This window comes from Centropristis striata, chromosome 9, assembly GCF_030273125.1.
Source record: "Centropristis striata isolate RG_2023a ecotype Rhode Island chromosome 9, C.striata_1.0, whole genome shotgun sequence".
Classification (NCBI taxonomy): Eukaryota; Metazoa; Chordata; class Actinopteri; order Perciformes; family Serranidae; genus Centropristis; species Centropristis striata.
This window is the reverse complement of record NC_081525.1, coordinates 35,830,166-35,853,374: the sequence shown is the minus strand read 5'-3', so window position 1 is coordinate 35,853,374 and position 23,209 is coordinate 35,830,166. Positions and strand designations below refer to the sequence as shown.

Below are 23,209 nucleotides of genomic sequence, written 5' to 3'. Positions count from 1 at the left end.
CCTGACTCGCTGGAGCAGGAGGGGGAAAAGATCCAGCGACTTGAAAGAGATCACCAGGAACTATCAGGGAAGCAATAGTTGCACGGATTTTTTACATGTCAAACATTTCGTTACAGTGACATTTCTGCTCGCTGAAGTGGGAGGACGCTTAAAATTTGTAATGCTGAAATATGAGAGAACGGAACCGGGGCGGGTGAAGGCACATGGGAGAGGACTGTCCGTGTACTCGGGGCTCTAAAAGGAAGAAAAAAAACACACGATTTGCTTGGAACTGGATTTTGGCGAAGTGGGATGATTACAAAAAGTTGATCTTTTGGTTCCGGACGAAGCTCTGCACACCTACCATGCCAGCCAACCTCAATGGATAGAGAGACTGAGAGAGCTGTAGACTCAGACTGTTAAACTTTCATTTAACTTCTCAGAGTTGGAAGATCCCAAACTCCTTCAGAGGGGAGAGCCGATATCCAGCGTTATCTCGGTACTGAAGCCAAAATGTTGCGGTGGTCTCTGACAGCTTTGAGTCTTTCATGGACTTTGTTCATCTGCAACGTGAGCAGAAGTTATGCACAAGAAAGACAGTAAGTAGCCTGTGTTGCATGCGTTGCCTTTGAAGTGTAATGCAGTGCTTTAAACTCACGACACGCATTTCCGATGCACTCAGTCGGGAATTGCAAAATACAAAAACATAAATGCAGCCACAAAGTTTACATTAAAACTGAAATTGTGTGCGTATGGTCACAGAGACATTATCATTGTAATTAAAAATTGGTGCTGCGAACCACAACTTGATCATTAATTTGTAATATTTGCTACAGAGGCAATCTGAGAGATTGCCTTATTGTTTGTGAATATGTGAGGATTTCATGGCATCACTGATGATGACATTGTACTATCACAACCCCTTGCCATTCATGTTTTTTTTCTTCCAGTTTTTCATTCACTGCTGTGTTATTGGACCTGTGGGCAGGAGCCTGCTCTGCTGATTTTGTTGTGATAGCTGGAATACATACAGCTTTTGCAGAAGCTTCCTAATGCCAAATAACAGCTTCATGCGGTCAACAATAGCTATTTTATTCAGGTTATCCCTCCAGACCCAGAGGCAGGAAAGGTAAAACTGACTTCCGTCAGGCTGCTGTCAGCTGCTTGGGAGCCTAATCCTGACCTTGAGAGTTGAGTTAGTAAGGAGTTGTAAACCATTCTTCCAGGTAGTCCAGGGGAAGGGATAGAGTTTAGCGCTATTAACCAAAATTAGGGAAAAATGCAGGCTTGATTTACAAAAAAAAAGAATTTAATCTCTGTCAAGTATTAAACAGCTCAACTGAGTGTGAAATTTGGACAAAAAGTAAAAGGCTAAGAACATACAACCATGTGACTGAACTAAAAAAAAAAACTCGCTGTTGGAGACTTCACCTACAAAAGAGAACACAAATCCTTCTCAGGCACCAACCAGCTCTCAGCTGAGGACAAAAGTTGGGCAAAACAATGAGAACTTGAGTACATCAAGCCATGTGACTGAAATAAGCATGGTCTACACCACCTGATCCGGGCTCATCCAAGAGCTGGTTAAACTCACTGTAGATCAAACGCGCAGAGTCAATTTCCTCGTATTATCTTCCTTCTCCCGAAGCCTTATTTTCCAGGGGATTTTCTCATGACTTTCTCTCTCAGGAACTGCAGTTGCCTCCGGCCGTAATGCTGTAGTGCTGTAATGCCAACCACCTGATCCTTCTCTCAGGCATGCAATTGGGTTTGTGCTCGAGGCTTTGCTCACTCCTAATTTGTGTGATCTTCATTTAAGTTTTCAGGGAGTGAGTAGGCCTATTTGCCTCAAAAAATAGAGTTGGAATGAGTTGGTCTGAAACAACCAAGGACCCCCAATTCACAAATCTAAAATACTTGTTTTCCCTCTTACATGTATTGCTCTTTCTGTGTTTTCCCTACTTTTCTGGACGACATATTTGCAGAGGGGCACAGATGACCATCTGTGTACGAAAAACGGAAAAACTACTGTAAAGCAGATGATAAATAAACAGCACCCAAAAAGCATCAATTCAGCTGAGCTGGTGTTTAAAACGGCTTGGGTGCTGCACCTAATCTTTATAATGGTAGGGAAAAGCCTGTATTTATCACTCTAGATTGTTTTGGTGCGAGTTGCAGAGTGCTGGAGACATCAGCCAGAGAGATGTCTGCCTTCTCTCCAATAGACTGGAACTATATTGCTTGTGGTGCACAAAGTGGCTAAAAATCATACATTTGCAAAACTCAAAAGCAATGTCTCATTTCTCTGCAATCATGACTTGCTTACTCAGGATAATCCTCACACTTTGTTGTCAGCAGTTTCCACGAGGAACCGTTTTCTTTCTAGTATAGTAAACTGCAAACAACAAGGTCCTCAGCAACTCACACTTAAACAATCTAGACTGATAAAAAGCAATACAGGTAGTTGCTTTATGGCTTATATTGTTTCAGGTACACAGTCTGCAGTGGTGGAAGAAGTATTCAGATTCCTTACTTAAGTAAAAGTACTAATACCACACTGTGAAATTACTCCACTACAAGTAAAACTCCTGCATTCAAAACTTACTGAAGTAAAAGTACAAAAGTATCAGCATCAAAATGTACTTAAAGTATCAAAAGTAAAAGTACTCGTTTTTGCAGAATGACCCCACTCAGATTGTTAAATATATTCTCAATATATGATTTGATGATTATTATTGATGCATTTATATAAGCAGCATTTTATTTTCTCAAAGTAGGGCTCATTTTAACTATTTAATATACTTTTATGAGGTCTAATTTAGAAAATGTCACTTTAAACTTTAAATCAATCATATTTTTCATGTTAAATCCTGATTTGAAAAGTAACTAAAGCTGCTGGCTGTATGTAGTGGAGTAAAAAGTACAACATTTGCCTCTAAATGTAGTGAAGTAGAAGTATAAAGTTACATAAAATGGAAATACTCAAGTAAAGTACAAGTACCTCAAAATTTTACTTAAGTACAGTACTTGAGTAAATGTACTTAGTTACATTCCACCACTGACAGTCTGCCACATATGGTTGGTATAATCCATTTAGTACTGGTTCTTCTTTTCTGAAAAAAACAAAAAAAAAAACAAGTAACTTTTTGACAATCAAATACAACAAATAATTTGGTGGATGCTGTTATTGACTGCTCCTCATGCTCCTTACATAACCTCTAACAGATTTTGGTTTGGATAATGATTTAGTTAGGATAACGTTAACAAGAGTCCCTTAATGCTTGCACTTTGGCTCTAGAGTAGTGCTTTACAAATTCAACATTATTATCATCCTGTTTGTTACCTGAGAGACATAGTCCCTCAGTGGCAGATGACATATTCTTTCATCAAAATTAAACTTCAATTGGTCCTTTTTTTCAGACTGTTGATAAGCATCAAAGAATGACCTTTGCTCTGTGACCTCAGTGACAGGCTCCTTCCCTCAATTAAATGTCAGAGTGACTGTGTGGAATCTCAGTCGTTATTTTTCAAAACAGACGCCAAGGTTCTGTTAGAGGTGCCAGACCACCCAAAGAGAACACGAGAGCAGAAATCTCATTGGCCAACAGGTACTGTGTCCCTGGAAACCACTGCAATTAAACCTGATCTCGCTGCACAAATCCATGTGGAATGTCCCTGTTTGTATATGTGTTTTGTTGTGTATGCGTGTACGAGGACGTGGGCCAGTTAACAATCAAGGAACAGAGACAGAAATGTGAATTTAGTTCACCTGTATGACCTTTAACAAGATAATACTGTTATTACAAATGGTAAGTGGTATTATAAGTGCATTTTATTTACCTCTCCTCTTCATGTCTCTTTGTTCTCTGACCTCTGATCTTTACCCTCCCTCTGTTTTACCACTTCTACTGTTTCTCCTCCTCTGTGCTCTTATGTGCTCTGCTCTCCTTTCACTTCACCTTCCTCCTTACCCTTTGCTGTCCTTCCTCTTTAACCTCCTCCATCCACCTTTGCTCTCCTGCTTTTATCACAGGGGCTATTTGGTCGCTGCACCCTCTGTGTTCCGAGCGGGCGTAGAGGAGAGCGTGAGCGTTACCATCTTCAATGCTAAAGCAGAGACACGCGTCCAGGTGCAGCTGACGGTGAAGGGACAGACGGTTGCCCACAGCCACGGCTCAGTGCTCGGTGAGAACAAAGCTAAGGTTACACTGGCACAATGCATCACTTTTAGAGAGAAAACTTGCACCAACAAGTTGAGCTACGAGACACCCCCCTTTTTGTGTAATTTGTTCAAAGGATGTAGAGATCACACAGGCAGACTTGCTGGCAAAAACAGAGATTGAAGAACACACACAACATGAGCCTGATTGATCTCTGACCTTACCGTGTTCTCCTGACCAGCTATGGTTTTCATACACAGCAAAATAGGGAGTGTTCATTCAACTCACAGAGTGTTAAATTTAACACTTTTTCTGAGTTTATATAGTTCTCACGGATTCTGGGTTAAAATTACACTTTGAGAAGTGTTAATATTTTAACTCTTTTATCGTGTTAAATATGTTTTATGACACCACATAAGTGCACTTTTAACTCGAAATTGTGTTATTCCTTTTCACCATGAGTGTTAATTTTTTAACATACATTGTGTTACTTTGACACATGAAAGTGTATTTTTTTAACCCTAAAATCATGTTATTTCCTTTCACTAATGTGATAATTAACATTCATTGTTTTGTTTTATGATACATTAAAAGTGCATTCTGTCTTTTGCCTAACATGCAAGTCACAATATCTGAAAATCAACTCCAACTGAAGTGAATCTAACTCAGGTGTTAACATGTAACAACGCTGGCATAGCTTTTTGATCACTACAAGTGTCAGAACAACTCCAAAATCAACACCCACCAACTCAAAATTATTAAAACTGAAAAAACAACACTACAGATCTTGCTGTGTAGACATTATCTTTGATTGGAGGCATCAGTTCAGCCCATCCCACCAGCCACTCAGTGTATACAGTGTGTGATTTGTTTGACAGCACCATTAATAGATGGTGCTTGCTCTACCTCAGAGTGGCATAGAGACAGGCTGCAGCTGGATTTCCTGCTAACCCCGGGTGAACAAACTCAACCACGGCCTAGTATCTCTCATAACTACTGAATATTTATAGTATTATATAGACATTTAAACAGATTTATGACATACAAGTATATAAATTGCTCTAAAAAATACCCCACATTAAAACATCTCATTGTTTCTATTTCAGACAAAGGCACCATCAAACTAAAGGTGGGTCTAACTGTGTGTTCAACTTAGTTTTCATTTGTTTCCTCAGCAGTGTCCTACAGTAATGTGCATGCTGCTTTCCAGAGATGTTTAAAATGCACAGTGCTGTTTAGCGGTGACAGCTGCACAGTAGTGAGAGCCCCTTGTCCGTTGTGTGCACATTCCTCAGGCAACATGCAAATCAACACTAACATTATTTGTAATGCAACATCTGTCTCTGCTCATTCATTGGGAATAAGGTAACAGCCTCAATATAATATGCAACAGCTGTTGACGTGCATGTATGGTCCGCCGCCCCCGAAGGCTGGAATAGATCAATCTAGTATACACAACTCGATTCTTCCCCTCTGTCTCTCCCCTCCCTGTAACCTCCACCCTCATTCTCGTGAAATACAGTCATGTGTAGTGTGCTGTGTTATAGCTTGGCATCTTCCTCGGTTGTTTTAATGTAGTTCTTTTGATATCATGTTGCTTGTGTCTCATAAAAATGTATTAAAAATGTTGAATCAAGGTGAATTCTGTACAGAAGCCCAGAATAAACATTTAATCCTTCCCCTATTGACCTAATTTACTGTTGGTGATCCAGGCCTGATCCTCTTTGTGTTTGCTTTTGTGTGTGTTTATGTGTGTGTGTATATGCCACCAGGTTCCTTCTGGGCTAAGAGGCCAGGCCCATCTGAAGGTGTGGGGGAACCGTCACCTCACAGAGGGAGGCTACATCTTCCACAACTACACCACCGTCACAGTGGAGAGCAAGGGCACAGCTGTCTTCATCCAGACAGACAAGCCTGTCTACAAACCCAAACATAAAGGTTCCCTCATTGTGCACCTGGTAGTTAATCAGTTAATCACTGCACAGAAATGCAGAGACTTGAGGTTCATTTTTTGGGGTTTTGTCATAGAATCAAGCCTTGTTAATGAAAATCAGCCCAAAGATGCAGGAATGTTGATGCTGCGTTCAAAGAGGAGGAGCAAAGATGAAAGAAAGTTCTGTGACTTGATGATCCTGATAAGTAGTATGATGTATACTGATTCGCAGGAGTACTGGCAAGAAAACTAAGCAATGTACTACTCTGGAGGGGGGCACCAAAACATATATATGGCCACCTTAAAAAAGGCCCACATAAAACAAATTCATGTCAGTTTATTTTGTCAGTAAATTTATTCTAAATTTATTTTATTATTTATTTATTCTAAATTTAGAAAAATTCCACTGCTTTTTCTTGCCGTCAGACAGTCATGTTTTAGTTTTTGCTGGAAAACTGAAGCTGTTATCTTTGGACTCTTCAAAGCCATCAAACTCCATCAGCAAAAACAACATTTGCAGAACACAAGAGTGGCTGGAACAGCTATCTTGATCGTTTAGTTTATTTCTGGAGGTGTATGACTTTGGTGATGCTGAACTAACTCTTTAAAACACTAAAGTCACACAATAACACAAACCAGTCGGGGCAGTGATAGACCAGTAACACCGTGTTCTGTTCTGTTCGTTGCTGTTTTTGTCCATGGAATCTGGTGGTGTTGAAGAGAGCATAGATAATTGTATCCGTTCTCCGTCAGAAAGGGCTGTCTAACGGTGAGGTAAATTGGTGAAAATATTCAAAATATGGCGTGCACTTAAAATGATATTGATTCTTTTCGGTGGCTAAAATACGTTTTGCTGCTGCATGCCGGTACTCCTGGCTGCTTCTCCAGACTGGGAGACAGCCATCTACTGTAGGTAATACACTGACTAATAGGGCTGCCCCCTCTTTATGACTGTTATGGTCTTAGTTGAATAAGATTTCTTGAGTATATTTTTTTATTGCTTTTATTGCTCGGCTTTACAGACCTGTTGATTAAATCAACTAATCAATTAGGTGACAAAATTGTATGAGTGTTAGTCGACTAAAATGTTCTTTAGTTGAGGAGAGCCCTGATAACTATAGATAAGTACCTCATAAAACCCCTCCTGCTGTATTTTACAAAATTGTGTTTCTTTTTTTGCCTTTAGTGTTCATCAATGTCTACACAGTCAACCCCGACCTGAGGCCAGTAAATGACAAGGTAATTCAAAATGTGTTTTGTGATAGGGAAATAAAGTTGCACTGCCAACACATGCACCTAAAAATATTACAAACATTACACACCACTCATGGTAACCATGCAAACAAACCACAAAGAATTGAGTAATAGTCTCTTTAGTCAAAACTAATAAAATCAGTGATAAAAATCTGTATTGCAAAAAAAATGTCCAAAACCTTGTTTACATTACACAGTTTATACATTCACGCTTTTTCCATATCACTTCAGCAAAAGAACGACACAATATTTAGCATGAGCATGCTTTTTCATCTGTAATTGCTGGAATTAAGAGGAGAAATCTGGTCTGCTTTGACTGCAGAGAAATGTACAGTTACCTATTTACAGGAGCCAAGCTCGAGTCATTTCTCTTGGAATGTTAGCAATGGCTCCAAATATACTTTGCAACTGTGCAGACAGACGGTTTATTGATGTTTGCAGCTATAAAGGTCCGCTGCTGGTACAGGGCAATGCTCACTTTCACAGATGGATGATTGTTGGATAAGGAATGAGTGAGGAGAAGCGATGGAAAGAGGCTTGGGATCCTCTCTCCAATTTATAGTTTGTGTCTAATTCATAACGCCTTGTGCTTTCTGTCTTTTTTTTATTTTTTGCAGATTGAGGCATATGTTTTGGTGAGTGGAGGCTTGCGGGACCACCCAGGGGACAGTGGCAATTTTAGTTCCCAGCCTGGTTGGAGATTACAGAGCAGAAGTCAGGGCAGCTCACCTAGATAACAGGGTGCTCTTTGGAACAGTACAAGGATAAACAACATGAAAGGAACTTCTTCTCTGCTCGTCTCTTGGTTTTGTCTTCATCAGTCCCCCCACAACCCCACACACACTGTCTCCCTCTCTCATACTCACTTCTCTTACTGATTTATTGTCTGTCTTCGCAGATCTTGAGTTGTTTGTCAAGCAAATAACAAGCTGTTGCTTCATCAGAAGCTTAGCCATGTATGACTTGAAGCTAGGACAAGTACATATATGTTTTTATTTTACTTCTCTCTTACTTGCAGCAAACTGAGGAAAAGTTGTAAAAGTATTTTGACAGCAGTCTGAGTCAGGAGCCAGGACTCAGGGTCAAGTTCAGTTCAAGAACTGCATGACGATTTGCAAGTCAATGACAATAACATTTAAAAACTTAAATGTGAAATCAAATGAGTCATCTTAACCCTGGTTTCTCAACTTGTGCTTTGATCTGTCAGGATCCAAGAGGATCCAGGATGGTCCAGTGGAAAAGTCTAAAATCTATCTGCTGTGGTGAGCCATATTTATCTCTTTTATTTGAAAGGGACCATGTACAGCTTGACACATAAATGATAGATAGATAGATAGATAGATAGATAGATAGATAGATAGATAGATAGATAGATAGATAGATAGATAGATAGATAGATAGATAGATAGATAGATAGATAGATAGATAGATAGATAGATATGACATTAAAGCTTGATTCTAATTTGCATCTGTAGTGCCTTTTGCAGGTCAAACAGCACAATAAAAAGCAGAATAAAGTAAAAAAATATCACAAAGTTACACAAAAAATAAGACACAAGACACATACTACAAAGCTACACACAATAGCACACCACAAATGTATGCTTGTAAAATAAAAACCTAGTCCTGAAGAGTATGAGATATATATATGCAATATCATAGTGCAGCTGATGGATTAAAATTTTCTTCTATTTTAAATATGTAGTCATGTACTATCGTATGAGGAGTGTATGCGCTGGCACATGTACAGCATATTATTCATCACTATCTAGCATACAGGCAATAAAAGTGTTAACTACATTTCTATGTCCTATAGGTGTTGTGAACATGAGTTTCCCTCTGTCTGACCAGCCTGTGTTTGGAGAGTGGTTTATCTTTGTGGAGGTGCAGGGCCACACCTATAACAAGTCGTTTGAAGTGCAGAAATATGGTGAGATCATGCATGAGAGTTCAGACTGTTTATCTAAAGCACTTTGTCGAGTATCTTTGCCCTGAAGTTCTAAATTTGTATCTCACTTTGTATTAAGTGTATCCTTTTAAAAAGTTGTTTCTGTTATGGAGCAAATATATCTTGAAAAAGCTTTAGCCAAAGACACTCTAATATAATGAATGTTGGAACATTATTTTAATGCAGAAAGCCACCAATAGAGTAAATGAAAATAATACAACAAAACAACAAATAATGCACCAAACAGTTGAACATGTAATTGAAGTGCTCTGCTGTCACTTCCCGCACAGTGATGCCTAAGTTTGAGTTGATGATTGATCCACCACACTACATACGTGACCTGAGCTCATGCGAGCAGGCTACTGTCAAGGCCAAGTAAGTCACTTAAAATTTATCACAGAATATATCAAAAATGCTTGTGAGGGTGACTTTTATTAGGCTCATGTAGTTCTGTTTTGGTACATTCCAATCATGTTTTTAAATTGTTTTGCAATTCACTGACCTTAAAGATGTAGAACAGAAGTCTGACATGTGGATGCTGTGTAGGTATGTGTTTGGGAAACCAGTGACGGGGAAGCTGACAGTAAATATGACAGTGAATGGAGTGGGCTACTACCGTCATGAGATGGGACATCCTGTGATTAAAACCATGGAGGTTAGTTTATTTATTTATTTGTCAAAAGATATCCTTAAAGTGCTTGTTAATGCTGCTGTTTGTTCATTTAATAGCAAATTGATCATCAGATCCTCATCTCCACCCTTCACCACCTTGGAGTATCTGGCTCTGCCCTCTCTCTACTCAAGTCCTATCTCAAGGACCGCACCTTGCGTTTGACTTGGAAGGGTTCTGTGTCAGAACCCTGTCCACTCACCACCGGGGTCCCTCAAGGCTCTGTCCTTGGTCCGCTCCTTTTTCGGTGTACACCAACTCCCTCGGCTCTCTCACCCACTCGCATGGCTTCTCCTACCATAGCTATGCCGACGACACCCAGCTAATCTTCTCATTTCCCCAGTCTGAAACACAGGCAGCAGCACGTATCTCTGCATGTCTGGCCGACATCTCCCAGTGGATGTCCACACACCACCTCAAACTCAACCTGGAAGAGACTGAGCTACTTTACCTCCCAGGGAAGGGCTCCCCCACCACTGACCTCCACATCACTGTCCAGAACACGGTGGCTGCTTCCACAGAAACTGTTAAAAACCTTGGTGTGACTCTCGACAACCAACTGTCCCTCAATGCAAACATTACCGCTACCACAAGATCCTTCAGATCCATTTCTCACTCAGAAGGCAGCTCAGGTCCTAGTCCAGGTGTTTGACATCTCAGGCCTGGACTACTGCAACTCCCTCATGGCAGGTCTGCCTGCCAAAGCCATCCAACCTCTGCAACTCATCCAGAATGCAGCTGCTCGATTGGTCTTCAACCTTCCCAAATTTTCACACACAACACCCCTCCTCCGCTCCCTCCACTGGCTACCGTTGGCTGCACGGATACGCTTCAAGACTCTAGCTCTGGCGTACTCCGCTGCTAATAGTTCAGGTCCTACTTACATCCAGGACCTTGTCCATCCTCTCTGATCTGCATCAGCCAAACAGCTGGCGACAACCACCCTGCGTGGGTCAATTCGCCTTAAAAACCACTTCCAGACTTTTCTCTGTCTTGGCTCCCAAATGGTGGAACTAGCTCCCCACCGACATCAGGACCTCAGACAGCCTGTACATCTTCCGCCGCAGGCTGAAGACCTATCTCTTCCAACAATACCTCGGTTAAGTCATGGTCACCTAAAAAAAAAATGCTCTTTTTCTTCTCTTCTTTAACGTAAAGCACTCCTGTAGCGATTACAGATGGCTTATTTTGCGCACTTATTGTAAGTCGCTTTGGACAAAAGCGTCAGCTAAATGACATGTAATGTAAATTAATGCTGCTATTGTAGCAGGGCTGTTGATTGAATTGTCTGTATTGTTAGCTGAGGCTCTATCATACATTGTACATAATTATTATTATCAGCGATATCATTCAACACATTCACAACACAAGTTTTCTCCTCTCATGTTCTTTTTCCAGATCAAAGGCTCTGCAAACTTCAGCCTGTGTGTCAAAGACATGATGCCCCTGGATGTAGCCGATCACTTCAGGGGCACTGTGAGCATTTGGGCATCAGTGACCAGCATAGATGGGAGCAGGCAAACCACATTTGATGACTCGACACCCGTCCATAAACAACTCATCGACATCAAGTACTCCAAGGACACACGCAAACAGTTCAAGCCTGGTCTGCCTTACAAAGGGAAGGTGAGACAGTGACTGCAGACACACGACTCCTATATGTGATGTGAAAACAGGAGACAAGATTATTGTGTCGATTCCGTTTCACAGTGATGCTCTTGTTTTGTTTTCTGTTAAAAATCTAGAGCACACCTTCATTTTCAGCAGTATATTTTTTTACTTTTACTGAATGCAATATGTTGGATATAGTTTAAGTTGTGTAAGTACACTAAAATTAAAACATATTTTATTTTGTTTTAGTTTATTATTTAATTGTGTGTGTATATATATATATATACATATATATATTATTTAAATGTATATATATTTATATAAAAAAAGTTGAGATAAGATAAGACTTTATTTATCCCTCTGTGGGGTTTCAAAGATATTAAAATAATGCATAAAATAAAAGATAAGACATACATACATAATAGATATAATATGTCCTATGCACATTATATACATACAATGTATATGTTTATATATATCTTACATTACATTAAATTGTACGCACTTAAAGTTCAATAAATGCATGCTGCTTCCAAAGTCAATGAATAATTGTGTTTAATAATCGGGATCTCAATACTGACCAAAATGACTTAATCGATCAGCTCTACGGTACTAAAGAAAACATAACCAGCTTTAATATTTATCAGCTCCATCAGCAGATGAATAAGCTATAGATAGATAGGCTATTATTGGTTAATATTTACCCTCTTGTCTGCTTTTTGTATTTTCCCTTTCCTTCCTGTGTTTGTGAACTCTCTTCCTGCAGATCGAGGTGACCTACCCTGATGGGAGTCCAGCTGATGGGGTGAGGGTTCGTGTCAAAGCAGAGCTGACCCCCAAGGATAATGTCTACACCAGCGAGCTGATCTCCAAGGACGGCCAGGCCACCTTTGAGATCCCCTCCATCCCTACTGCTGCCCAGTATGTCTGGTTGGAGGTCAGTGGATATAGTAGTAGCAGTTTCTAGTGTAAGGTGATTTGGTGAAGCGAAAAAGGTAATTTTCAGCAAAAATCTTTTATTTTTTGTTCGGCTTAGACCAAGGTGACTTCCATTGACGGCAAGACAGTAGGAGACCAGTACCTGCCCAGCTACCTGTCAATCAGTAGCTGGTACTCTCCCAGCAGGTGTCACATCCAGATTCAGAGCCCCAGCGCCCCACTCAAGGTCAGTGCTCCTTTCATTTCAGTCTTAACTAAAAATAATTTCACATATAATGATGCCACAGTGTTATTAGTAACATAATGAGCATCTTTCTGTGTGCACAGGTTGGCCAAGAAGCAGAAGTTGCTCTCAAATCCACCTGTCCCTGTAACTTCACCCTACACTACGAGGTGGCATCCAGGGGTAACATCATCCTATCAGGCCAACAGTTAGCCAACCTGACAGCCTCGCACCGAGGAAAAAGGGCGACAGTCACCTTTGACAAGAACATTCACACCACCCAGTTGCCTCCTTCTGCCTCTGGTAAGTATGTTTTATCCCCTGGATTTCAATAGATTTACAGAAAAACCTTTTCGGAGGCCCGTGTCTATTTTAACTCTCAGTAGCATGTGCTACAAGTTAAAATATCTCAACATTAAGCCTAAAGAGGTTTTTTCGTAGTTTCATCATAGTAGCAGGCAGCAGGCCAGCACTTTATGGAAGCATCACACAGGCCCTTATTCCCTGCAAGAGTGTGATACAGTGTCCCAGCATCTTTATCACAGATGTCTGTCTTTATGAAGACTGTGTCACCCCCCTTTGCTGTCACTCTGCCAGGTGTTGCAGGCTCCTCCTCCTCCTCCTCATCCTCCTCCTCCTCCCAGGCGGAGATGGACAGCTGCGTGTCGTATCTGCGGTTTCCTGTTAGCCACAGCATGGCACCACTCAGCCGCCTGCTGGTGTACTACGTGAGGGAAAACGGCGAAGGTGTCACGGACAGCCTGCAAATCCCCATCCAGCCCGACTTTGAGAACCAGGTTTGTATTGTCTAGCATAAGGCTTCAATGTACTGAAAGGGCTTCATATTAGTTTATGAGTAATATCAGCATGATGCACTATGACATGATGAAAACAGAAAAGAAAAAAAACCTCTTTATAAACTTTAATTTATCCAAAGAAAAGCATTTATCTTTAATACCCTTTATTTCCCTATAATAACACACATGTTTGGGTGAATGCTACTCGAAAAAAGAAAAATGTATAAGAAACACAGATGGAAGAAAAATGGGAGAAAATGGACCTTAATCAGGACTCAAAACAGCAACAAAGAATATGGAAAGGACAACTGGATTAGTTGATGAAGAGAATTATAATTCCCAAACAGAAACTCTTAGTTTTCTTAGTTTATTTACCTGCTTATCGGTTGGTTATATGTGTCTAACACCTAACTGGGGGTACGTTTTTCACCCAAACATTGATGTTGGATATGAATTAGTTATTATTATGTAATAATTAATAAAAACCTGGAAAAAGTCTGTATACATTTGGGAGCTGAGTCCAAGTATCCATGCACCAGCTCTGTCCACAGTGTAATGTCTGTAAACAAACAGCTGTGTTGGCCTGGGAGAGCTCCCCAGTTCCTGCCTGCATTAGGTGGAGTTAACTCCCTAAAGTATTTACAGCTCCCTGGTATGCCATTACAACACTGTCTGTGTGTGTGTGTGTTTGTGTGTGCGTGTGTGTGTGCGTGTGTTGGAGGAGGGGGTTGTGAGGGCATGATGAGACAGAGGCCACGCAAGCCGCAGGCAGATGAGTGGGGTCGTGACAGCAGAGGATGACAGGTTACAGAGTGGTGAAAGGAGGGCAGCGGAACCGATTAACGGGGCTAATTTGTGACTGCGCGCTGCTGAAAAATAGTTTTGATGTGTGAAAGTTTATGGCCGACTCTCACCATCCCTCCCTCTTTCAAAGCCTGTAGTTTTCCACTCGCTGTGCTTATGTTTCCCACCACATCTTACTGTTTAACACTATGGGATTGATGTTTGTTTTGTACTTGATACAAAAATTGCTGCTTGAGAGCTGGCAGGCAACACTGCCAACTAGTGCTGAAATGTTTAGTCAATTAATTAAATAGAAAATATATTGGTTTTTGATTTTAATTCAATTTTTAATTTTCTTTTGTTTTGGTTTTTAACCAGAGGATTTACAGAAGATTATAACAAATACTCACATACTCACAGTACATAACAACGACATCAAGTGCTTATAGCAAGGAAACAAACAAGCATAATAAAAAAATGAATTCATAATTATCCATGTTCATATCAGTCTTTTTATTTTAAAGGGAATTAAGCACATTTTTTTCTTACTTTACTTGATTTTTTTTTGATTTTTTTTACAGTTGGACCACAAATACAGATAAAAATACAATTCATTAATAAAAGTGGAAGTATGACTTTTACGTTACAGCTTTTCAAATTAGAGATTTTTTAAAAGAGATTTTTTGTTACGGTCTCAATGATTTACCAATTCATAAATCCAAAAATATATTATCAGATTTATCAATAGTGGCATCCTTACCACCAACTTTTAGTTGAGGTTTTATTGCACAATATTTTGGTTCAAACAGCTGCATTCTGGTCAATATAAATTCTTATGTTATATGATTATGTAACATGCTGGTTGTTTTGCAGGTGTCTGTTTCTCTGTCAGCTAATGAGTCCATGCCAGGTGACCCCGTCACCCTGCACGTTAGAGGAGAAAAAGGCTCCTGTGTGTGTGTGGCCACTGTGGATAAGAGTCTTTATCTATTAAAACCTGACTTCCAGCTCAGTCCAGACAAGGTTGGTCCTGCTTTAACAGTGATATTTCATTATGTCCACCTTAAAATGTGATGTTATCATATATTATACACTTTGTCAAGCAATTTACATGTATTAATTGCTTTCTCTTGCCAATGTGTGAACAGATTGGAATTAAACTTTCCCTCACTTTCAGCTTATAACAGCCAGTGGACTGATTTTATATAAAGGATTCAGGATGTTTTTTTCTGGGAAAACCAAAGGATGTAATGTTTATGCAAGCTCCTAAGTGCCTTGCCTCTCTCCTACAGCAGCAACAGTGTGCAACACTAACTAATGTAACCTTAGAAAAGAAGTCCCCATAAGCACTCACAAAAAAAGGTTTACCATAAGGTTCATCTGGTTAAAGGGGACTGTGACAGACATCAGAGAAAACCAGGCTCAGCATCAGCAGAGCATCTGATTCACGAACGGAACCTTCATGCAGTGTACATAAACAAAAGTTTATTAGTTAGAACATAAAATACATTGTCTTTCTAATGTTTTCAATTAAATACACTACTGGTCAAAAGTTTTAGAACACACCAACTTTTCCAGAATTTAATTGAAAATGATGCAGTTTAATGTCTCAGTGTACTCTGAAATTAATGCACATTTGCAACATTTAAAATTCTTTATTGAGCATGATAGTGTTTTGAAAGTAAAAAAAAGATTAAAAATCACATTTTATGTTGGACTAAAGGACTAAAAAAAGACACAAAATGACCAAACAAAGACACAAAATGACAAAAAAAAAGACATAAAATGACTTACAAAGACATGAAAAGAATTCAAAAATGGACAAAATAGCCCAAGACTCCATAGAGTGAAGTTGTTAACCCACTTTTTGTTCCCTGAAAAAAGGCCTACTTGTATAATTCTGAAATGTACATTATATTTTACCTTTTTTTATTTACCTCTGGCAGTTCACCACTTACCTTTGTACCCTTTCAAGCTGTTGATTTGACTTGAACTGCTTGATTTTCAATAAAAAACTGGAAAAATTGGGCTGTTCTACTTTTGACCGGTAGTGTATATAAAATAATATAACAAAGAATTAGCAAATAATCACATTTCACACAGTGCTTTTATGTCTAACTGTTGTTTTTCTCAAAACATCTATCTGAATGTGTTTCCTCTGGGCAGGTGTTTAAAGAGCTGGCAGATTTTGACGTCTCGGATGCTTTCGGCATTCCTAAAGATGACGGACACTTCTGGTGGCCTGGGCTGTCATCAAAGAGACGCAGGCGCTCCTCTGTGTTCCCGTGGCACTGGGACATCACCAAGGACGCACGCTTCGCTTTCTCAGTGAGAACACACACTTAGTTAAATAGCTTACGTCATGATACGAGAATAAAAAATAGTAATTATTGTGTGTATGTGTTTTATTCCTCTGTATGTTTAACACAGGAAACAGGGCTTGTTGTGATGACAGATATGGTGAGTTTAAACCACCGGCAGAGTGGAGGCATGTACACAGACGAGGCCGTTCCAGCCTTCCAGCCGCACACCTCCACCTTAGTGGCTGCCATGCACTCTCGACCCACAACCAGGTAAAGGACCTGCCGTAGAGAGGTCAGAGGTCATCTCTGGGCATCAACTAACCACTCTGTCATGTTCCAACTGTTCTTTTTTTTTATTTTTATTTTTTTATTGGAAATTAGCATTCATAAGCATCAGTACAAGACATAACTTATTCCACAGCTGTTTTCCACATTTTTGTTTTTTAAAGGGTACATTAGAACAAAGAACCACAAAAGAAAAATAAATACAAAACAAAACAAAAAACATAGTATTATAATGATATGTAATAATATATAGGGAGGCAAAAAAGCAGAGAAACAGAAACATTAACAATTATGCTAATAATACCAATACATAAATAAACACAGGATGCCAAGTATGCTCATTAAAAAAATAAAAAAAGATTTTAAAAAATACCTTAATAATGTTCCAACTGTTCTTAACTGACATAAAACCATAATTCCTTTTGCTACTTTCTCAGTTGGGATGGCCCCTTTATGTTTTAGGGTGGCCTCTCTAACCATTTAGGGTGCCTGTATTCAAGTTACTTACTCCACTCTCCTAATGCCGGACGGCAGAAAACAAGTCATTGATGAAAATCTACTCTGATCTTTGACTGGACCACACACAGTTACTTATGCATGTTTTCTGAAAACAATTCTTCTCAAAGCAAACCCATGAGAAAGCAATAATTACTTAATGTTCCTGAGAGTTATATTCTGGTTATCCACATTTCAGTATTTGTCATGGCTGGGTTGAATAAGGTCTCTGAAATGAGTAATGTAACAAGAAAGAGAAAAACATGACAAAATAAATTAGTTTTGTTGGTTTGTACATATTTCAGGTCCACATTCCTTAATGCCACGAACACTTGATGATGAACATTAAACACATGACGTGACTTAGAGATTGTCAGTGTGGAATTCAGAATAATACATTTCCCAATTATGGTGTTGTTTTATTGTGAGCAGCTGAAACCTTTTATTGATGTCAGCTTGTGTTTTGGTTGCAGAGCAGAGAAGCGGAGACGCACATTTTTCCCAGAGACTTGGGTGTGGCACTGCCTCAGTGTCAGGTATTTAAATCTTTGTATAAATATTTCACTTGTGTGTTTGTGTGTGTGTGTGTGTGTGTGTGTGTGTGTGTGTGTGTGTGTGTGTGTGTGTGTGTGTGCTGTATGTGTATGTTACATGCCTGTGACTAGAAATATCAGGTGCACCAGATTGCCTATACTAATATGAGATTTACTCACAATCTAAATTATTTAGGGGAGCAGAGAAACTGGTGAAGTGGAGAGGAGTGGAGAGGGGAAGAGAAGAGAGGAGCAAATATACAAAAACCTGCAATGATGAAATAGATAGGAGACGAGGAAGGAGGTTTAAGAGGGGAGAACGATAAAAGTAAGAAGAATAAGAACCGAGAGTGAAATGAAGGAACAGAAATAGGATTATATCTGCACGATATCAAAGATTGATGCAAACAAGCATTCAATTAAATATATAAAAGAAAAATGTGAGTATTCATCATAAATACATTTCAGATGACGATATGGAAAACATGCAGAAGATTAATCAAACATGCACCAATTCACAGATAAGGAGGGACGTTTTTTAATCATGGCCAAGAGTAAATATTTAAGCATCTACCGTGCTGGAGAGAGTGTGTTAGAGATGTGTTAGATGCAAATCAATCACATGGATTTTTGGAAAACGATATAAAAGAAATCCAAAAGATAATATGATATCCCCATGAGCTACATGCTACTCGAAAAAAGAAAAATGTATAAGAAACACAGATGGAAGAAAAGTGGGAGAAAATGGACCTTAATCAGGACTCAAAACAGCAACAAAGAATATGGAAAGGACAACTGGATTAGTTGGTGAAGAGAATTATAATTCCCAAACAGAAACTCTTAGTTTTCTTAGTTTATTTACCTGCTTATCGGTTGGTTATATGTGTCTAATGGTAAAATTATTGATCAGTTGTTTTGTCATATGGGGAAACATGAAGGAGAAGATGGGAAGTTGGGATAGGAGGAACGGGGGGCTGAAATAGAGAGATGCAAGTGAGGAGAGAGGAAAGGTGCGAGTGGAGCCTGATGTTCCATCACTGCGGCGGCGTCCAGCGTTTCCCCCCTCTGGGTGTGAATGTGCCTCATTTAAATTGGGCGATCTTGGAACGGACTGTCATTTTCTCAACAGCTCCTTCCATTCATTTTCAGCCAATATAAATGAACTGCCCATAGATTTCCATATGCTTGATTCCTTTGGATGGGACTTCAGCTCTGCCTAATTTCCTGCAAAGTCCAAAGCTCTGATTTCCCTTAAAAGTCTATTAAAGTGGATTTTGGGCAACTTTGATCAAAAGGAAAGGCATACATGGAGTTTTTCAAGTTTATTATGCCCTGCAACAGTTTGCCAAGACCAACATTAAATATGCATTGCCAATAATGAGCTCAGTCTATTTAATCCAAGGAAACAGATCGGGTCAACACCTGACTGTCCCTCACACCTATCCATTTCAGACTGTTTGCTGTAGTTACATCGGTGCAGGTGTTGCTGTTGACACAGGTGTTACTAACATAAAAGTGATGTACAGTGATTCATCAAGCCTGTCCTTGTAGTCTGTGCCTTTTTATTGCTCGTGTTGTATAAAAACCATGAAAGGATGATAAAAAATCTTTTTAAAGCAATAACAAGGAACTTTCATTTTGTGTTGATTTTGGCGGCCCCTGCGGATAAAAGCAGTAGTGTTTGCATGAGCATCACCACCTCGGCTCGTAAAGATCTGGATCTGGATCATGCGTTTGTTTTGGAGGCGAGTAAAAGAAAGACGGAAATGATTTTTCTTTTTAAACACAGCTGTTCACAGGATGCATAGTGATGAGGTAACGTTTCTGTTTGTGGCTGTGTGTGAGGTTAATAACTGCAGTACGATGAGGTGAAGCAAGGTCAGCTTTGTTTTAACCACCAACATAAATGTATATATTGATGTAAGATAACATCGCAATGTATTTTTATTAATAAAGACATAACACCTACCTGTTCAGGAGGATGAGGTTTTTGCTCCTGCTCTATCGATGTCCCCTTTGACTATTAAGAGGCTTCAGTATTAAATTGAGACTTGTTAGTGTGGCTCCGTCTAGTTTTACTTAAAACGCACACTTCAATTATGGAGCGTGAGGATGTAGTTGACGCGTGTCTTAAGGCGAAAAAATCCCACAGTTTCTTTCTTATGGTTTATTGAAAACCTTTCGTTTGAGCATTACAAACAATAAACTGCAGCAATCCAAAATAATAATAATTATGAGCACGGTCAAAAACTAGTGTGCTCTCCTCGTCTCCATAATCCTAATTAAAACAAAGTAAGCAATTATGACGTTACACACATCTCAGCCAATAAGAAGAGTGCAATTCCTACGAACCAATAGGCATTCTTACAACTTCAATAAAGAACTATAAACTTATGAAATACAAATCTGAATTATTTATCACCTTCTCTACAATGTACAAAATGGCTCTAACAAGACTGTTTCATAAAAACTTGTACTTCACTCTCCAACCAAGTTTGACACTCAACATGTGTCACCTACAGCTCTGAAACCGGGGAAGCTGAGCTGCGGCTGGAAGTGCCAGATTCGATCACCACATGGGTGACGGAAGCTGTCGGCCTGTCAGAGGAAAAGGGGTTGGGCTTAGCAAAGAGAGCGGAGCTTCGTACCTTCAAGCCCTTCTTTGTTGACTTCACCTTGCCCTACAGCTTAATCAGAGGGGAGCAGACCAAAGTTCCACTCACTGTCTACAACTACCTGCCAACCTGCTCTGAGGTAAGATGATGAACAAGAGGGCAGATTGACAGGAAACAAGGTACATTTCTGCAGGGCAGCGTATGACTCATCAGCAGTACAAACTTTACTCTCTTTATCTCAAACATGCTTCTGAAGATGATGAGGGTACCACTTCTTCACAGGCCGAGAGCTTAAAGAGCCATGCTAGTGCTTCAGCCCATTACCTACAAGTTGTGTTCATGTTACATTATTCAAAATTTCAAAATAAGGTTTTTGGGTTATCTGCAGGTTTTGAAAAGTTTAAAAAAAAGTTTTTAATTCAGTTTCCTCAAAAAGGCCTCAGAAGGTATTTTAAAGTCTTTCTCTTGACTTTTAATGGCAGTTTTACATTTTCTGTATCTTATTTCAGGCAGAGTTTGTTGGACTTTATTACACACTACTAAGAGTTTTTTTTATGACAATGGACTGTGCTCGCAGGAGGCTGTTTGATCTGTTTTTGTTGCGTTTAAGTCAGTACCATCAGACCTGTAGCAAACACTGCTGCTAGCCATGGTTCCTAGAAAGCTCATCGTCATACAAGATGAATTCATCATTTCTACTTTTTTTTGTCTGAGCTACCCAACCCTGGTAATATTGTTTTTTTTCTTCTGGTTTTTATATGTAACATACTAAATGTAAAATGTTTTTATTTTTGTGGTTTGTAGATTATCTTGAGTAACCAGGTCAGGCTTTCTGGAAAGTGACATTGCTGTTAAGTCTTTCAAATATATTTTTAATGGTTCGAACACCACAAACCAAGTGCCATCTAGTTCCATTTTACTCAACAGAAGGCAGGTAACCTTACAGCTGATATCTCCCACAGTCTGCAACTCACACCAAAAGAATTAAACTGATAAATAGGACTGCAGGTTAGATAAAAAATGTGTATTTTTAATTTTTTTTATTTTAAGCTTTAAGTCTCAGCAAGTTGATTTACGTTTTGTAATGTTGAGTAGATTAGAGAGACTGTCTCAAAAGTAGAAAAAGTCAGTTGTTTAATACAGCCCAATATTACAGAGCTCTGACGGCTTTACAATGTGAACAATACACCACACACTCAATCCTCAGTGTTTGAAGTGAAGACTGTGGATCACAGAGAAGACACAAAGCATCTTCCAGGTGTTGGAAACCAAAAACACATGATGTGCTTCATAGGTGATGGGCTTAAACATGCAAAGCACTATGATGGCTCTCACAGAATCAGTGTGATGTCAAAACAATGTGATGAACGAGACGAGGCTTGTTATGGAATAACTGGTCGGTAGGTAGACCCCGGGGTACTGTGGGACTGGAAATAGTGTCCAAAGGAAGCACAGGTTTGTAATGTGGAGCCATGAGATTAGCTCAGAAGTATGTTTAAGCACTCACTTTGAATAGCCCTCTACGCTCTGTCTTGGCTTTAAACGGGTCCATCCTGCGCTCCACACAGATGACATCATGATGTTTGCAGATGAGCCTGTTAAATGGCTTGTGCGTGTGCAGCCCTGATGTCATGTTAGGTGAATATACAAACCAGAGTAGCCCTTCCTTTGATGTCCACCCCGGCAACATATGATTCCTATATTTTCTGCTCAGTTATTTACGACTTGTGGCGTGTGGATAAAGAACAGTTAAAAGATCCCTCTGCATTACTGAGCCTTCTGTGAAAATTGGACGATGAGTGGAACTTAATCCTTCAGGGAGCTTGAGAAGCATGAGTCAGTCAGCATGGAAAATTCACAATGTGATTTAAAAATTCTCCCTCGCTTTCGGAGCTTTGAGGAGAACACGCTATAAGAGGGAGGGGCGTGCCGGCAGAAATGATGTCATTGTGGCCTGTCAGAGGAGATCAATTGCCTCTGATTTGTCTCTTCCTCTCCTCTGTTCTCCTCTCACAGGTTCATGTTAAAGTCTCAGTTCCGAAAGGCATAAAGTTTGTTGGCCACCCTGGAAAGCACCACCTCACCAGGAAGAAGTGTGTTGCTCCTGGAGAGGCTACACCTACATCCATTGTACTGTCTTTCACAGAACTGGGGTCCGCAAACATCACAGGTAGTCAAGCCAAATCAATTTTATTTATATAGATTATTTCACAAATTATAACTTTGCCTTAAGGGGCTTTAAAATCTCTACAGCATACAAAATCCTCTGTCCTTGCATCCTCAATTTAACTCCCCCGACAAATTAAAGAAAGCCGGTACTACAGAGTGAATTGAATTAATAACAATGATTACATTGAAAATTAATGAGGATTCTTGATTTCTGTGTCAGCTTATGTATTGCATAATTGTAAATGATTTTGTAGGCAGGGTGGTAGGGCTTCACCATTGTCTTCTTCCATGCACATTTTTTTCATCATGTCATTGCACTGCCTGTTGCATGTAAGTTATAAGCTTATAAGCCAGATATAGTGAACAAAGACAAGATATTTAATATTTAACCTTTTCAACTTAATGGATTTGTACATTCTTATTCTGAATTTGATGCCAGCAACATATTTATCAGTTTATACTTTAGATACATTATCTTTGTATCATAAATTTACAATTTAATATCAAGGTCA

At 39.5% G+C, this 23,209-nt stretch overlaps 1 protein-coding gene across 1 annotated transcript in view; it reads left to right on the top strand.

Annotated features, from left to right (window-relative positions):
• Positions 1 to 81: 81 nt before the first annotated feature.
• Positions 82 to 23,209, top strand: part of cpamd8 (C3 and PZP like alpha-2-macroglobulin domain containing 8) — a 57,160-nt gene continuing 34,032 nt past the window's right edge. Inside the window, exons 1-21 of the mRNA XM_059341975.1 lie at positions 82 to 578; positions 4,013 to 4,164; positions 5,246 to 5,268; positions 5,912 to 6,077; positions 7,259 to 7,311; positions 7,944 to 7,961; positions 8,534 to 8,588; positions 9,143 to 9,256; positions 9,565 to 9,649; positions 9,821 to 9,929; positions 11,343 to 11,570; positions 12,322 to 12,492; positions 12,592 to 12,720; positions 12,822 to 13,020; positions 13,324 to 13,514; positions 15,171 to 15,320; positions 16,464 to 16,625; positions 16,728 to 16,870; positions 17,854 to 17,916; positions 20,436 to 20,667; positions 22,545 to 22,698. Of these exons, the coding sequence (XP_059197958.1) occupies positions 493 to 578; positions 4,013 to 4,164; positions 5,246 to 5,268; positions 5,912 to 6,077; positions 7,259 to 7,311; positions 7,944 to 7,961; positions 8,534 to 8,588; positions 9,143 to 9,256; positions 9,565 to 9,649; positions 9,821 to 9,929; positions 11,343 to 11,570; positions 12,322 to 12,492; positions 12,592 to 12,720; positions 12,822 to 13,020; positions 13,324 to 13,514; positions 15,171 to 15,320; positions 16,464 to 16,625; positions 16,728 to 16,870; positions 17,854 to 17,916; positions 20,436 to 20,667; positions 22,545 to 22,698 (2,683 nt within the window). The 5' untranslated portion in view covers positions 82 to 492. The remainder of the gene's footprint in view (positions 579 to 4,012; positions 4,165 to 5,245; positions 5,269 to 5,911; positions 6,078 to 7,258; positions 7,312 to 7,943; positions 7,962 to 8,533; positions 8,589 to 9,142; positions 9,257 to 9,564; positions 9,650 to 9,820; positions 9,930 to 11,342; positions 11,571 to 12,321; positions 12,493 to 12,591; positions 12,721 to 12,821; positions 13,021 to 13,323; positions 13,515 to 15,170; positions 15,321 to 16,463; positions 16,626 to 16,727; positions 16,871 to 17,853; positions 17,917 to 20,435; positions 20,668 to 22,544; positions 22,699 to 23,209) is intronic.